The sequence below is a fragment of the Sprattus sprattus genome, assembly GCF_963457725.1.
Source record: "Sprattus sprattus genome assembly, chromosome: 16".
Taxonomy (NCBI): Eukaryota; Metazoa; Chordata; class Actinopteri; order Clupeiformes; family Clupeidae; genus Sprattus; species Sprattus sprattus.
In genome coordinates, this window is record NC_137914.1 from 5,781,202 (window position 1) to 5,798,392 (window position 17,191).

Consider the following 17,191-nt stretch of genomic DNA (forward strand, 5'->3'; position numbering starts at 1 on the left):
GAAGAGGCACAAAGTGACCTTCACATGACCAAGTCGCCGCGCGCACGATAAATCGTGCAATTCTGTTTAAACCACAATACATACTATATTATTATTATTAGCCTGTCTGTGCAGATAAATGTATTCGGTCACACACACACACACACACACACACACACACACACACACACACACACACACCTACACACACACACACACACACACACACTTGATACGCACAATGAAAGGTAAACGTAGAACAGATGCGAAAGACTCCAACGAGGCAGCCACTTTATTGTCATACTTTTTTACATTCTAGTATTTGCTTTAAGATTGAATGCAACCGTTATCAGCGTAAACAAGAGTCTTTCTAGTAAGAAAATATGGTATTTAAAATAACATCTCTCAGTGACCAAAGCTTGATTGGCCTGAACTGATATGAGAAAATAAATCATTTTAGTCAGTATAGACAGGTTCGTTTGTCACATATCTTTGAAATGTGCTGAATTACACAGAGTAACATGATGTTCTTTGTATGTAGGCTAGGTGACACTGCCTACATTTTCAGATCAGGCACATGTGAATATTTCCTTCTTAGAGTCCGGGGATGGGGATAGACTCCATACATTCTTTTCCCCTTAGTCAGTGGACATACTGCAGATTGCTTTTGTTATCCATGCGGTCAGTATCAGGTTTTATTTTCAAATCCAGAATCAAAGGTCCATCTATTTTTTTAGTTTGGATGTCTGGCCTTTGGACTTGCTTTTGTTTCTCCTTTTAGCGCCCCCTGTGGAGAGAACACAAACAGCAATAGTGAGGTACAAATGAAAGCACAAAAAAAAGGAAACCACATTGAATTAAACAGTATCATACACATATTCCCATCAATTAAAGTTTGCTGAGCGCGTGAAATGAAATACATGAGGACAGCCAGGAGGTCACATGATAGAGAGAGCGAGAGAACGCAGATTGAAGCAGCTAACCGTAATAAGACAGACCTGCTGGGTTGGAGCAGACTTTAGATGGCAGACTAAACTGAAAGGCCATTAACAATGCCATCACAGGCATATACGACATGATGGACCCTGTTGTTTTAAAAACACAAACTGTAAAGAGTATTTAACATCACCAGTCTTCTCATCCTTATATGTCTTAAGAGAGAGAGAGAGAGAAAGTTCAAGCTCTCTCATCAGAGAGCGATAAAGTTTGATCCATTTCAACAGTCAGTTTAATGCAAGCGGATAATCTAGTCAAAACAACGACGAAGTAAGGATTAAGAAAGAAGCACTGAGATTGCATGGATAAATGAAAACATTTCAAAATGACAAATCTAAAACAGGGAATTGACGAAATGTCCACTATATTACGTGCCACATCACCAGTCACTCAGACCTAATCAATGCTAATCAATACGAAGCCCGGCAGGCATCCAAACGACTGTGTGCTACTTCTCCATGAGTCTGAGTCTGCCTGCTGCAGCTGTGGTGATCTGGTTACAGCAGGGGGGGTTAATATGTCGGGTCCACTGGCGTTCATTTGGTCGCTACGCTACGCGCTCTCCAGCAGGGGGCTTGTGTCTCCTTAATAAGGTCAGCTCAACGAGAGTGGATAGAGAGAGAGAGAGAGAGAGAGAGAGAGAGAGAGAGAGAGATTAACCTGCTATATGTTTATATACCACATTGTTACAATCTACGACTTTTTATTATTTTTATTTTTATTATTATTATTATTTATTTGTATTAATTGTGATTTTACATTTTATGTAAAAATGCTTTGGCAACGTTGTATTGAATGCAGTCATGCCAATAAAGCCTTTTAATTGAATTGAATTGAATTGAGAGAGAGAGAGAGAGAGAGAGAGAGAGAGAGACAGACAGAGGGAGGGAGGGAAAGGGAGACATATAGATAGACAAATAGACAGACAGAAAGACAGACAGATAGATAATGTAGAGTCTGAATGTGTGTGAGTCTGTCAGTGTGCCTGTGCCCATTCCAGAGTGACAATGTCAGCATACACAAGAGACAGAGACATGTTTGACAGACACAAAGGTCGCCACCCAGAAGCCCCACATTTCCAGACGAACAGTGAGGGGGACACAGTGATAGTATGGAGTCAGCTACACTTACAGAGACCCGGGGACCTGGATGAGTGGTAGTTGGAGAAGCGTGAGGGGGGATTAAACGGCGCAGATCAGGCTACACCACCACCGTGAAAGCTTTAGTGCAAATGATCACAGTTATTTGCCCCCTCACCACAGAACATGGCAACCTGGAATATGAACATACCTCACTGCACAACACATTTTTTTTTTTTTTTGCGTTTCATGTGCTTGTCTCCTGTACCCGAATCTGTGTGGAGGAGAACCCCCCCAAAAAGAGAGGAAGACATTTTTTTTCAGGTTTCAGGCTGTACTACGTATACTTTATATAATATGTCAATTAATGACTTATTTATCGCCAAAACCAAAAGGGTTTCAGCTGGCCTTATCTTATGTCTTGAGAGAGCACAGTGCTTCACAAAGGGCTGTTCAAATAAGCTCCCATTAATGACTCATTGTAAAGAAGGACACAACCAGCACTGTCTATTAAACTTAATAAGAGACATTTGAACATCTGCCATTTCTAAAAGTGATATTTGTATATTATTTATCATACAACTTAATTAACCTGAATATGTAAACTCTAGAAGGGCCATTACAGAAAGGAACAGAAACTGATATGGCCGTTTCAACAGCTATATACACATACGTATGGCCGTTTCAATAGCTATATACATATATGGCCATATCAATAGCCATATACATTCATAGTGCAGACACACAGAAAAGGTCACCTTAAACAGCATTTTACAGTCATGGAAAAGGGCGAAATAAATGCACATTAGGCTACTGTGTAAGACATTACCTTGGCTTTTTCTCTGCGTGTCCTTGTTGTGCAAACCCTTCGTGCAAACCGCTTTTTTTTCCGTAGCAGAGGGCACCTCCTCCGAGGCGTCCCTCTCCTCTACCTCCTCCGCTACGCTCTCCTCGCTCCGGCTCGCTGGCGTCGGACCCACTGCTCCGACAAGGAGGCGCGCACTCCCGTTAACGTCTGCCTGGTCTACACCCAGACCCCCTTCACTCTCCTGAGGCCCTGCTATAGTCCTCTTGGGCGGGTGGCACACCTCAGTGTGGGGCTCTTCCCCCTCGGACTGCTCGGGGCGGTTCAGAGAGTCTGCGGGGGCGACTGCTGGCCCTGATATGGGCGTGGTTGGTTGTGGCGTGGCGTCCTGCGGAGGGCTCGGCCCTGATATGGGTGTGGTTGGTTGTGGCGTGGCGTCCTGCGGAGGGCTCGGCCTTGATATGGGTGTGGTTGGTTGTGGCGTGTCATCCTGCGGAGGGCTCGGCCCTGATATGGGTGTGGTTGGTTGTGGCGTGTCGTCCTGCGGAGGGCTCGGCCCTGATATGGGTGTGGTTGGTTGTGGCGTGTCATCCTGCGGAGGGCTTGGCACACTGGACTCCTGGGGGTGGCGGCTCTGAGCCACAGGTTCATCACCGGCTCGGGCTTCTGCGGGGGCATCAGAGGTGCCAGGGATAGGACCTTCCTCAGGTTTCGTGGTCTGATCTGTTACCCCACACACACACAGACAGACAGACACACACACACACACACACACACACACACACACACAAATACAATAAAACAATATTTACTTGTCTATTTGGTTTCTTTGTAGTAAACCTATCTTTCAGCTCTCTCCCTAAAAGATTTATCAAGCATATGAGGTACTGTCAGAAAATGTCAACAAAGAAAATTCATACCAGTCTGAATGCTATGCCTGTTCCTGCCACCAGGTGGCAGTTTGTCCTTGTCTGCCCGTGGCCTGGTCTTCCTCAGTGCAAAGCCCTTCTTGATGTCCGCCAGCAGGTGGTCGATGATGCAGCCCTCCTCTTGAATGGGAGGGCCTTTGCGTACTGAAACAGGAACAGGAACAGGGAGAGGAAATGCATCACATCTTTCCTGACACAATGTTAGGAAATGACTGATTAGTGATTGATGGACATAGAAGACAACAGTGTGGTGAGTTAAGGGAGAAGTAAAAGTCAAAGGCATTTTCAGAAAAATGTAGCCTGCTCTGCAGCCACCATACGCCACACTCAGGTGCAAGCAAGTCAACACTGATAAGTCAGAGGTTTGTAGAGATGACACCCACTGATCTTTCCGTCTGGTCCTCTCTCCTGCTTGGCCTCCTCCTCAGCCTTCTGTTTCCTCCTCTTCTCCGCTTTGATGGCCTGTTCTTTTCTGTTGTGGTTGTCCTGACGATGACAGCACCACATTAGACAAGCACTGGAAAAACATGACCTCACCCTCAAACTTAATCATACTTCATAAAACCATCCAGGTGGATTCTACACTGGGGCAGTTAGATGCTACTCAGTTGGATTCTACACTGGGGCAGTTAGGTGCTACTCAGGTGGATTCTACACTGGGGCAGTTAGGTGCTACTCAGGTGGATTCTACACTGGGGCAGTTAGGTGCTACTCAGGTGGATTCTACACTGGGGCAGTTAGGTGCTACTCAGGTGGATTCTACACTGGGGCAGTTAGATGCTACTCAGTTGGATTCTACACTGGGGCAGTTAGATGCTACTCAGTTGGATTCTACACTGGGGCAGTTAGGTGCTACTCAGGTGGATTCTACACTGGGGCAGTTAGATGCTTCTCAGGTGGATTCTACACTGGGGCAGTTAGGTGCTACTCAGGTGGATTCTTACATGCAGGTAGAAGATACTAAGGTTGCTCTCAAAGAAAGCAGTAAGGCTGATGATTAGATGATAGTGTTATGGTCCAAAGAATGTAGGGACAGAAATAGGATTTTGAATCAACTAAAGACATACAGCTACTCTGGTCAAGATGGTCACTGGATACTTTCCGTAAAGGTCTCCCCACACATCATAAATAGGGTTTACAGTTACATGGCATCGGTCAATCTACAGCGTATTATCTTCATACTTTAATAGCTTTGAGGAAGAGGCCACGGAAAGTCCTCAGGATCCCAAAGAGCTCCTCAAGCGAGAAGCGTGCGGCGTCTTCACAGAAGTACACAGCCATGTCCTCCTTCTTCCTCTCAATGGAGGCCAGGCGCTCCTCCAGATCTGCACTATGATCCAGGCAGGCCTTCAGAGAGGGAGGCAGTGTTTCAGTCACTTAAACTCTTTGTAAACTACTATTTATACAGTATTTAAACATCAGAATATCATCATCCACAGTGCACTAATACTACTATTTATAGAGCATTTAATCATCAGAATATGTTATAATCCACAGAGCACTAATACTACTATTCATACAGTATTTCATTATCAGAAAGTCATAATCCACAGTGCACTAATAGCACTATTTATTCAGTATTTAATCATCAGAATATGTCATCATCCACAGAGCACCAATACTACTATTTATACAGTATTTAATCATCAGAATATGTCATTATCAACAGTGCACTAATAGCACTTTTTATACAGCATTTAATCATCAGAATGTCATAATCCACAGTGCACTAATAGAACTATACAGTATTTAATCATCAGAATGTCACAATCCACAGTGCACTTATACTACTATTTAAACAGTACTTTATCATTTGAATATGTCATAATCCACAGTGCACTAATAGCACTTTTTATACAGTATTTAATCATCAGAATATGTTATAATCCACAGAGCACTTGTACTTCTATTTATAGAGTATTTCATCATCAGATGTCGTTATCCACAGTGCACTAATACTACTATTAATACAGTATTTAGTCATCAGAAGGTCATAATCCACAGAGCACTAATACTACTATTAATACAGTATTTAATCAACACACTATGTTATAATGCACAGAGCACTAATACTACTATTTATACAGTTTTTAATCATCAGAATGTCATAATCCACAGAGCACTAATAGCACTATTTAAACATCAGATTAATAGTACACAAGGGCATGGAGGTCGTACCCTGATGTCGTTCAGATACTGTCCTTTAATGTCCTCTATTGAAGAGGAGGAAACTTTCTTTTCTGAATCCTTCAGACCTTTAATCAAGGCGTTCGCCTCTGATTGGACAGAATCCAGGCTGACTCTGTTTGGAGATGATATTTGAGTTAAAGAGAGAGGCATTATCTGGCAAAGCACTGTGAAACAAACAAGATGGATTCTGATGGAAAGAAGAATGCTTCTGTAACATCTTTTGTATGGATAATGGTAAAAAAAGTCAGTCAAGTCAAGTCTTTTGATTGTCAGATGCACAGAACAACAGAGTCAGACTGGGCACTGAAATTCTTAGGACAGGACACCATACCACACTACCATAACATAACAAGACATAACATGTTATATCATGTTGGAGTACTTATATAACATAACTTGGCAATAAGTACTGAACATAAGATACAAAATGGCAAATGTGTGCAAATGTATACATTCACATATCCAGAATTACCCTGCGGCTTTCTCACAAATCTCCAGGTCGTCAGCAAGTTTCAGCAGGTCAGGATGGTTCTGTTCGGCCTCCTGTGATCAGATGAAAGAGAACTCACAAACCCAGTTCTTCAAACTGGTCTAGGCCTTTAGTGAGGCATGTCAAGCTGGCATCACACAGTTACTGTTGCATGTTACATTTAAACTAGTTAGCTTTGGATATGACACAGCTATATGTCTCTTTCTGTATTTGACTTAATTCAGTCTCCAGTAAGCAAGCCAATGCCAATGAGCCAAACTCTTATGTGCCACTAATCCTTTACCTTTACTAACAATCTGTTTTTCACAGTCGAATCACAGCACTGGTAACCACAATGCCCAGCTTACGTGACCATCTAATGTTACGCCACGCAGTGCCCCAGATATCCTACCTCGAGTATGTGATGGAGCAGCGTGATGCGGGACTTGTTGGCTTTGGTCTCTGTGAGTTTCAGCAGCGTGCTGATCTTGAAGCCCTCAGCATTGCCCGTGTGACTCCCCTTTTCCAAAGATAAGAAGAGGAATAGTTGGCAGGTGTGCTGACGTGCCTCTAACTCACTGTGCTAACTATGTGGAGATGTAGTCGGACAGCACCAGGTTATTATCCTGCCTCTATAATATGACTTATCTGGACGGGTGTCCACCTAGAGACTCAGTGTTTCCCCTACAATGATATTAGGGTGGCGGCCCGCCCCCCCAACGGCCCCGCCCGCCCCCCCTGGAAGGTCAAGTTAAAAAAAAAAATTGACCTTCCCCCCCCAAGCTGTAAACCTAGGGGAAACACTGAGACTATTTTATTGTTTTGGCACTATATGAATATGTAGGAATAAATGTAGTTGTTCCTGAAAGAGGTGTTCATCACACTGACAGCACAGCTAAATATTAAACAATGGCAATGTAGTTAATTCTAAAACAGAATCAAAAGAACCAAATAAATGTAGGTCATTCTAAAACAGAATCAAAATAATTAAATGAATGTAGTTCATTCTAAAACAGAATCAAAAGAACCAAATCAATGTAGTTCATTCTAAAACAGAAATCAAAAGAACAAAATCTATGCTCACATAGTTAAGAAAGTTGCCAACATCCAGAATGAGATTGCAGAACTCTGGAAAACGGGAACTTTCTTTCAGGCCTAAAACGACACAGATTAGAAAGATGCAAAGGAGTTACGAATCTTTCAGACATAGAACGACACAGATTACAGTGATGCAAAGGAGTTACGAAGGGGGCAATCACATCCTCGACCTCTGCCACAAATCACATCCTCAGTCCTTGTCAAATACTCAGCTTCAGGCTAAGCTGCTTCTTAGAGAGTCCTCTGAAAAAGTTCTCTGTGTTCTTATAAATGTAAAATAAGTACTTCTCCACATTTAGGATAACCTCGGGGAACCATGACATTAAACCACATTCAGGTCTAGGGTGTGTGCTGCCTGAGGTCACCAATGAAGTAGCGGAATGAAAATGCTCCGTTGACAAATGAGCACTCAATACGTCAAAGCGCGACAGGCAAAATGGCGTCTCTATGACGCACCTAGTAGATACCATAGCCCTAGTAGAGACTCTGGGTGTCTACTAGGACCAGGTTGATTATTTAACGAACCGGCCGATTTACATGAAACGTGGTGGAGTGGTGGAACATGGGCTAAGGAAGAACCAATTACATTTTGGACCAGTCCAGATCAAGGGAGGTCTGTGCCCTCCGGTGTGTGTACTACAACTAGGGTGTGTGCTGCCTGTGTGTGGCCTGTTCTACTCACTGTCACAGGCTGCATCCAGGATCTCTACTTTTGGTTTCATCATCTCCAGTACGTTGGTCGTCTCCTCACACAGCAGCATGCACTCAATACGCAGAGGGTAGCTGCATTTAAATCACCCCAAAATGGGTCTAATTAGTACTGTAACTGTACATCCAAAACTTACAAAAGGTTGATAGCATTACTTGTTGTGGCATAATGAATACTTCATAGTACACCCCCCATAAACCATCATATATTAGCATGAATGAAGATAGGAGGTACACAAATAGTTTTTTAGTCTGTGATGCAGCAGCTCTGCTTAGAGCAGAAGTTCTGAGTTACCTTGGCACAGCTATGAGCAGTAGATAAAACTGATCAACCCCAGCAAGTTTTTCTCTCGCGCCGTCGTAAGATTTGAGGTTCTCAATCTGTGGAAAGAAAAAATGGGATCATCACTGGCAGTTTGGTTATTAATAGGCAGCAGTATGTCAAAAATCCCGACGCGACTTTGAGATTTCAGCGTTGAGGCTGGGCGAAGCCTACCTGAAGTCCCGGAACACCAGACCTACCTCGTGCTTCTCTGGAAGGAGTTTCTTCAGTTGTTTAAGCACCTCCACATCCAGCTTAGAGCGATCTCCATTGCGAACCATCGCAACAAAATCCTCATTGGAGCTGGGAATTTAAAAGAGGTACAATCAAAGGTTTAATGGACACCAAATTACCATAACCAATAAGGGATATATAGCAGCAATGGAACAAACAAATGCACTCACCACCTAAATTGCTTTAGGAATATGTTCAAGTTGAGATTTTTTTTGGCGTCAATAAATGATATCTATAAAAGACAGGATTGTTGCATTTCAGTTACTGTGTCGTCTTTGTGGCACATAAATACAGAATTCAAGGTACTCTCATGATGAATAGAACCAATGAATGGAACCAATGAATAGAACCCTATGAATAGAACAATGAGTAACAACAACACTAAAGAGGGACAGTCAGGGGTAAACAAGGCATTTGGACAACTGTTGTGCTTAGTAATTATGAGCAACAGCATGACTGTCAACAGTGAATTAAACTTAAAGCAACACTATAAGCTAGTTAGCATGTAGGCAAGCTTTTATCAGTACCAGCTGAGTTGTTGGTTGTGTATTTAAGGTTTTTGTATGCTTCATAGCGTAGCTATGTCAGTTATCGGACAGTGTCACTGTCAAACATCAGCCATTCTGTTAAACAAGCAAAATGCTAAGTTTAGTAATGCATTGAAAATCAATTTGCTCAGTTGAATAATGGATTAACATGACAACGCGAACGTTTGCTGATAACACACGGCTTCCGATAATTAACACCGTTACGATAGGTAGGTATAATTGGCTAGTTTTAGACCAAAACTCCATAAAGCTGCTTTAACTGGATCAGAGTGGTTAACCCACTGAATCACTCTCTCTTGAGTGTAGCATATCTGTGTTTTCACAGCAGCTCTGCCATATTCTCACCTCTTTGGGCGCCTTCTTAACCGCGGGAATCGTCCCTTTGGCATCCACTACAGGCATGGAGAAGAGCTCCTCAATGCTAGAGTAGTCTGGCTCCGATGAGTCGGACCGTGTGGATGTCCACATGGAACGACTGACTGTGCATTTAGGAAAGAAAGCGTTTAGATGGCGGTGCATTTACAGAAGCTTTCGGCAAACATGTTTAATTCAATTAATGTACTCAGATATTATGAGATATTCTTAGAAATATGTGATGACACTACAAGAAAAAACATTACTTAAAGAAAAAACAGCATAGCAATCTCTTTTTTTATGAATGTTCTAATAACATGGCTTAAAAGTCAACTAAAAAAACACGTCAGAACCAAATGCATCTATCAGTAAAAAAGCATTAAATAAACAGAATGTCCATTAAGGGAAAGTGCCATTAAGGGAAAGTGCCGTAGACAAAAGGTGTTTTACCAGATACTACATTTGCGGGCAACTTCTGCCAGTTGAGTTTCTTCATGCGGAGTGTTGGGTAGTGGCCTGGCTTCGGGGGAGGAGCGTAGGAGCGACCCAGAGTCTGAACGGTATGGGCAATGATGATTTCCCCACATCCCGGAGGAGGTGGGGGTGGAGGTGGCATGCCTGGTAAAGGAGGTGGGGGTGGAGGACCCATGCCAGGTAGAGGAGGTGGGGGTGGAGGACCCATGCCAGGTAGAGGAGGTGGGGGTGGAGGACCCACACCTGGCATTCCTGGGAGAGGTGGAGGGGGAGGAGGTGGAGGAGGAAAACCAGAAACTCCAGGGAGAGGTGGTGGTGGAGGGGGAGGGGGAGGTGGGGGTGTGCCCATAGAAGGTAGGGGTGGAGGTGGGGGTACAGAACCTCCCATGCCTGGGAGAGGGGGTGCAGGAGGAGGAGGTGGTGGTGGTAGTGGGGCTCCTGTTTTTTGGCCTTCTTGTGGAGCGATTTCTACACTCGTGTTGGCCATCTTCTTCTCCCCAAGCTTTTCTATAGGGGCGGTCTGCACAGCCTTGTCCCTCATCTTGATTGACTTCCTAACCTGTTCTCTCTCCTGGTGACCGGATGCGCCTTTGCCAGCCAGCAACCGCGCCATGAGTCGCTCAGTGGAGTGAACTTCAGCTGGGGACCACACAGTTACACACAGAGACATTTGAAGGCTACGGTTTTACTCCTTAAACTGAGAAAATACTAAAAACTGACACAGCCTTACATTAAGCTACAGGAATTTAAATTATTGTTTGAGCTAAAAAGAACTACACACATTATATTCTATATGGATATACTGTATATTGTTAGTAAAGTGAAAACATTAAAAGAAAAGGAAATCCCTTGTGTGTGTACCACCACCAGCACATCACACACCCGCCCACCCCTATATCTCCACGCACTTACAGTCTTGGGCCAGCAGCGTGGCGCGGTCGGCCAAGGCCTCCAGGGCCAGCCACAAGTCCCCACGCTCAGGGCCCACCAGCAGCAGGGCCTGCAGGATGGTCAGCAGCTGGACGGAGGATGGGGAGCTGCTCACCTGGGTGGGGGTGGGGGGTGGGGGGCCGGGGGGGTGGGGGGGAGAGGGCATCAGGGTCATCAACTGTGTTCACAGCCGAAGAAGTTATGTTTTTAGTTTGGTTTGATTGTCTGTTTATGTTAGTTTTTTCGTTTCTTTCGCCTCACAGCGGGATTACGCAAAAACGTAACGGCCCATTTACATGAAACGTGGTGGAGTGGTGGAACATGGGCTAAGGAAGAACCAATTCAATTTTGGACCGGTCCAGATCAAGGGAGGTCTGTCATCAACTGTAAATACCTGTCTCCCTGGTGTGGTTACAACAAAGGGTTGCTGTGTCTACCAACCTGTGACATTGGGGTGGAGATGGAAATAAGATCATCAGGCATCAACTGCACTGTTAGCCCCCTACACCTAGGGGGTAGGTACAGTATGACTAATTACAGTTTCAATGTTCAGAAAGCCTTTGTTTTATAGAATAGATAAAAGTCCAAGACTGCCGACTGGTAGAGAGATATGACGTCTATGACTAATTATCGTTGCCGTGTCTACTATGTCTGGAACAGCCAATCAGATAAGGCGAGGGGAGGCGTTGTGATGTGTCATATGGCCTTTTCTGTTTGTCCAACGGGGGTTGTTTAGTCTGCCAATCTGCGCCGGAAACTTCCAGTCAAAGGGCGTTGTGTCAGGTGATATCACCGACCGGATGCACCCAGCAATAGAACACCAATCAATGTTAATTCAACCTCGTTATGCTTATCCTTTTGTGTAGTTGTGTAGTTTTTGTGTAACGCACAGGACTTTTCACACTTTGCTTGTCTAGTTATCCCAAGGGCTATGGAGTCTACCTTGGACTGATTTAGTGTAACCAGACCTAGGCTGGGCTGGGCTGGTCTGTACCATCCATCTAGAGAAGCGCTATACAAAATTGATGATTGATTGATTGATTGATTGATTGATTAGGGCATCCTCATGTTTTAAACAGTATGCAAAACACTCTGTGGTCCTTACTTGAGTGAAGAGAGCGCTGAAGACTTCGTGATGGCTGCTCATATCGATGCCGCCAAACACCCTTTGCAGCTCCTCCTCATCCTCAGTCATCGTCTCTTCGAAGGCCTCGCACTGGATGAGCAGGTCTTCATCCTCCTGCTCCCTAAATACCAGTAGAACATGTTTTAGAGCTCTGGGGTGTTGGGGAAGACATTTGCTGGTAGAGGAGACTAGACGCTTATGCTGTTCGGACATTAAAAACATTTATAAAAATAAAATATTTATAAACATACCGTAGTTTTGGCAGGATATGTAGGATCTGTAAACCTGTGGGGAGATGAGAACAAAAAAAAAAGATTTTCACCATGATGGCGAAAATGGTACAAATATTTTCCTTTGGAAAAGCTCCACTGACTTAGTACTGGGACCAAAAAAAAGCGTCTTTATTACTAGAGGGTGATGGGTCATTTGTGACTTCTCCGAACTGACCGACAGACTAAGGCCTTACCAATGAACTCTTTTCGTAGCTTGTCCCTGCTCCTCAGCTCCTCGGTGCTGAAGATGAGCGCGTTGACCACGCTGAGGAGGGCCACCTGGTAAGGCACGTTGTCGGTGGCATGCAGCTCGTTCATGATCACGCTGAAGCGATACTGCTGGCTCTTCACATTCTGATTTCACACGTAAAGATTTGTATGATTATTTGTTCATGATTATCTTTTCATTGCCGTTTTTTTAAAACAAACCGACATAACAAGAAAACAAACACAAAATCAACCCACATGCTGAATTCACACAAGATAACGTCTTCAATCTGCCTTCGCATTTCAAAGGTTCCGTCCTTTGTCTTACTGTAGGATATTTTTGTTTCTGCTATGGTCTCGGCAACTTTGAGCAGAATTCATAAGGAATATCTACTGTAGGCTAAAGAGAACATACTGTGGAAGTTAGGAACATTCAACTCTTCAATAGGTTAATTCTATGCAGAATGTATTTGAGCTTAAAAGGTTGCAGATTATCTAAGATGGTACTCCTCAAATGTAAGTTGTACTCCGCCAAGGAAGTTGTGTTTTCATCCTTGTCCGTTTGTTTATTTGTTTGTTTGTTTGTTTGTTTGTTTGTTTGTTTGTTTGTTTGTTAGCAGGATTACTCAACAACTACTGCCCTGACTTGTTGGAGAGGCGTGGCATGGGTCAAGGAAGATCCCATTACATTTTGGAATGATTTTTGACTCACAAGAGTGCCTGCACAAATTCATTTCCGCTTTCGCTAACTTTCCGAGATACACCATTGGTTTCGCTTTCGTTAACAGTGCATAATACAGCATTAAAAGGCACTGTCGGACATCGGCGGAGGCATGTGCTCTACTGAGTGCCATTCTAGCTTGCATCTGTGGTTTCCTCAGGGCCAAAGCTTGGCCAAAGCTTGCTCTTTGAGTTATGGCATGACCTCAAAAGACCCCAGCTAGTTTCAGCTTGGCTGAGATTAGAATTGCAGCAATGTGTGTGCTAGCGTGCTGTACGGACAACACACACCCTGTGCTCATCGTTCCTGTACACGTGAGTGCTTGTGACCTGTGACCTGTGACTGACCTTATAGTGCTGCAGAGCGTCCAGAGCCAGGTCACGACCTTTGGGGGAGAACATGATCAGAGCTGCCAGCAGCTCAAACACCTGCATCTTCACCATGGTGTTAGAGGTATCCAATGCTGGGGGAAGAAAATAGCTATTTACCCCCTACATATACATGTGCTGTATTTCTGTATAGAGAGTTTTATGTGTTTCATTCAAAGATTCTGCTCTGTTGAGCTACTCTTGAAACAAGTTGCATCATTAGTCTTCACTGTAAATTATTCAGTATTACGATACTGTTTTTGAATGGCAGTAAGTGTGATCATGATCAGGTATCATGCCAGTGTCATCTACTTACTTTACCTAGATGACAACAACTGTGCTGCTGTAACAATCTCACACAGATAAAGATAATCAACCTGCTGTGCTGACACACGCGTGAGTGTGACGTGCGTCTGTTCAGCCCACCTTGCGACAACGTTCTGACGTATCCCTCCTCCTCAACGATGAAGTTGATCCCGGCGGCCGAGTTCATGACGGACCGCACACAGCCCACGCAGGTGAGCTGCAGCAAGGCGTCGGCGATGCGGGCGCATCCGCGCCCCGACAGTCGCTCAAGCGCCTCCATCAGCAGGTCCAGCCCGCCCAGCTCCAGGAACTGCAGCATCCAGTCCCGGTCGCTGGCGTCCAGCCGGCGCCGCAGGCCCGAGTAGTTCACCACGGTCGGCACCTGCAGCAGCCGGATGCACAGCTCGGGGTCTGCGTTCTCCAGGTTGGCCTCCAGCCGCGCGTCGCACTCATCCTGGGCGCTGCCGCTGGTGTCAAGCTTCTCCTTCAGGGCGCCCCACTTGCCCTTGGCAGCCATGGCGGAGGAGCTGCACTGCACTGCACTCCTGCAGGACAGGGGAGGAGGAAGACAAGGTTTGTGTCAGGACAAGGGGTGTGTGTGTGTGTGTAATACTAGTTTTGATAGTCATAAACTAGGAGGCTCAGACACTTGAGCTGAAGCTTTAAAGGTAAACTTGTGGTGTGGTGTAGGGTGAGGTGGGGTTTGGTGGTGGGGTGTGGTGTGGTGTGGTGTGGGGTGAGGTGGGGTGGCGTGGTGTAGGGTGAGGTGGGGTGGGGTGGGGTTTGGTGGTGGGGCGGGGTGTGGTGTGGTTTGATGTGGTGTAGACCCTGAAGCCACCGCCAAGCGGCGCCATTTAGAGTTTCAGCCAAAGCCAGATAATAATTTTGTAAACCAAATTGAGCCGCCATCTGATATTTTTAAGCTGAGCCAGCTGAAATTATTTGGATCTATCACGTAGCCATACACACACGAAAAATAAATGATAAACTAAATCAATTTTGCACACTGGATTCGTCACAGTCTCATGCTCGTTGCTATGATACACAGGACTCACAGTGAATTGATGACCAATTGAAATTGTGCGTTGTCCGATAGTGATGACCACATAATAGAATAGACTTTATTTGTCATTGTGCATTATATACACATCGAAATTTGCTTGTGCAAACACTAACACAAACCAATGCTTACATCCACACCTTTCAACCACACTAAAGCCCATTAAAGCATGCTTGCAACCCCGAGCACTTACACATACAAATATATTGAAAACATAAATAGGGAGATCATCAAGACATCATATATGGCACAAAATTCTCTCAAGCAGAAAACATAATTGTGTTGTTCTCACATACTTCCCTTATTTCTACGTAGGATACTCAGACTTTTGTTAGATCTTCAGTTTTTGGAAGTAAGAATGCTGTTTCGTCGGCACTAGAATGCCGCTTTGTTGTTGTGCCAGGACTGTTTTATTGATATTTTTGCACTCTTACAAATACATAATTTGTTAAAGTTAAATCTGGTGTTTTTGTATTACATTGTATTGCATTTTGTGGAAAAATATACATGTGTAAGGCATACATTGCTTGGGAATATTGAGATCTGGCCCTTGAGAAGGTGATGCTCCAGTGTGTGGAACCTTTATGCTCTTTCATGTCATCATTCTCAGGATGAAACAGATCATGACAAGAGGTCAAATGGAATCTATTTGCAGCTAATAAGGACACACCCAACTACCTGAAATCAGCCAGGTTCTATTTCACTGAGCATGGCAAACTTCTGGGCAGGTGGGTGTTGAAACCAGAGATGTTTGGGAAGAGAAAGGGCACGTTATTCCACTGGTTGCCATGGCGACCACATTAGCTTGCGCTGCTTTATCTTTCCTGTTTGAAAGCTCGTTGTTTTACTGTGCCGTCTTCGTATGCTATACGCTGACAGCCAGCTAAACTCTTCCTAAGAATCACGACTCTGAAGATAGTTCACGTCCACAGGTTTAATGATAGTAGAAACTGTAAAACTGAACTTACAAAAGACATAGACAAAAAAATATACTCATTGCATACAGTTTCGATAAATAAACATTGTGTCTGACAAAATCCACAAAGAAGGAGAAAACATACCAACGATGCCTTGTTAAGGTCCAGATGTATGCAGGTTAGCTGTAGATACCACGAACATTAAATAATAAGCTTGATTTGGCTGATTAACGGTGTCGTTAGTTTAGTTCGTTTGTCCTTATTTTTAGTCACGTAAATTGACAGTTAAAGCTTAGTTCATATGATGACAGCTTGAAATGAAAACACTTATTGATGTGCACGAACCATAACTGAAAGACAATAGAACGTCAAACTCACAATGTAACAAAACATATTTCCCCGCACCTCCCAACCAGAAACACCGTACAGTAATTCTTGAGACCTGGGACAAAACATGTCCGTGACATAAATCACAGTTTTTCATCTTAAAATGTACATAATACGTTTTTAAAAGCCTCACCAATCTCATCAACAGGAAAAGGGTAGCACAACAAAGTGTGTTTTGTTGTTGTCTAACATTTTGTTTTAATTCTTAATGATGTGATATGTGACCAGTGCCTACAAAAACCCATGTCCGAAAGCAGGTCACATCACACTCCAATGCTTTAAAAAGTCTGAAAAGTGACATCATATTGAACTTTATCTATATCATATGTAAATAACATAGTATTTATTTCACAGACATTAAAACAAATAATTTTGAAACATTTTGAATGTACTTTCTGGTCAGTTGAACATGTGTCCAGAGTTTTCGTCAACACCATCCGACTTTTTTTAAATTGGGAAAAAAAAAATCAGGAATAATTGAGGACAGCTTTAACTCAAAGGACCCCTTTCCTTCCTCCATGGTCTTTCTGGTCATATGTTCCTGGTGACATGTGAAAATTTGAGCTCTGGTACGTTTTTAATAATACTTTGTTTTTCACATCTATTTACTAATATGCACATGTCACAACCATAGCGTATCAACTCCAAAATGGCTAAAGTGTCAACATTTGAGTAAAATGATTTTGTCAACACCATCAGACGTCAACACCAT

General features: G+C 43.8%; 1 protein-coding gene across 1 annotated transcript; it reads right to left on the bottom strand.

The window, feature by feature from the left end:
• Positions 1 to 276: 276 nt before the first annotated feature.
• LOC308377467 (inverted formin-2-like) lies at positions 277 to 14,648 on the bottom strand. Its single transcript, XM_080854137.1, has 23 exons — positions 14,236 to 14,648; positions 13,789 to 13,904; positions 12,708 to 12,867; positions 12,493 to 12,526; positions 12,221 to 12,362; positions 11,098 to 11,230; positions 10,162 to 10,824; positions 9,703 to 9,836; positions 8,980 to 9,041; positions 8,776 to 8,878; positions 8,549 to 8,634; positions 8,228 to 8,328; positions 7,532 to 7,602; positions 6,860 to 6,967; positions 6,451 to 6,521; positions 5,967 to 6,090; positions 4,971 to 5,135; positions 4,172 to 4,274; positions 3,780 to 3,932; positions 3,412 to 3,582; positions 2,884 to 3,207; positions 2,266 to 2,328; positions 277 to 766 (listed from the first exon to the last, which is right to left on the bottom strand). Exons 1-22 carry the CDS (start codon positions 14,630 to 14,632, stop codon positions 2,267 to 2,269), a joined length of 3,483 nt encoding a protein of 1,160 aa, XP_080710263.1. The 5' UTR covers positions 14,633 to 14,648; the 3' UTR covers positions 277 to 766; position 2,266.
• Between the last annotated feature and the right edge of the window lie 2,543 nt (positions 14,649 to 17,191).

Excerpts from the sequence above, each read along its gene's own strand:
- LOC308377467 (XM_080854137.1), bottom strand. The coding sequence starts at position 14,632 with ATGGCTGCCAAGGGCAAGTGGGGCGCCCTGAAGGAGAAGCTTGACACC. Across the intron at positions 12,363-12,492 it reads CATATCCTGCCAAAACTACG|GGAGCAGGAGGATGAAGACC; the intron begins GTATGTTTATAA and ends ACTGGTATTTAG. Across the intron at positions 6,091-6,450 it reads ATTTGTGAGAAAGCCGCAGG|AGTCAGCCTGGATTCTGTCC; the intron begins GTAATTCTGGAT and ends ATCTCCAAACAG.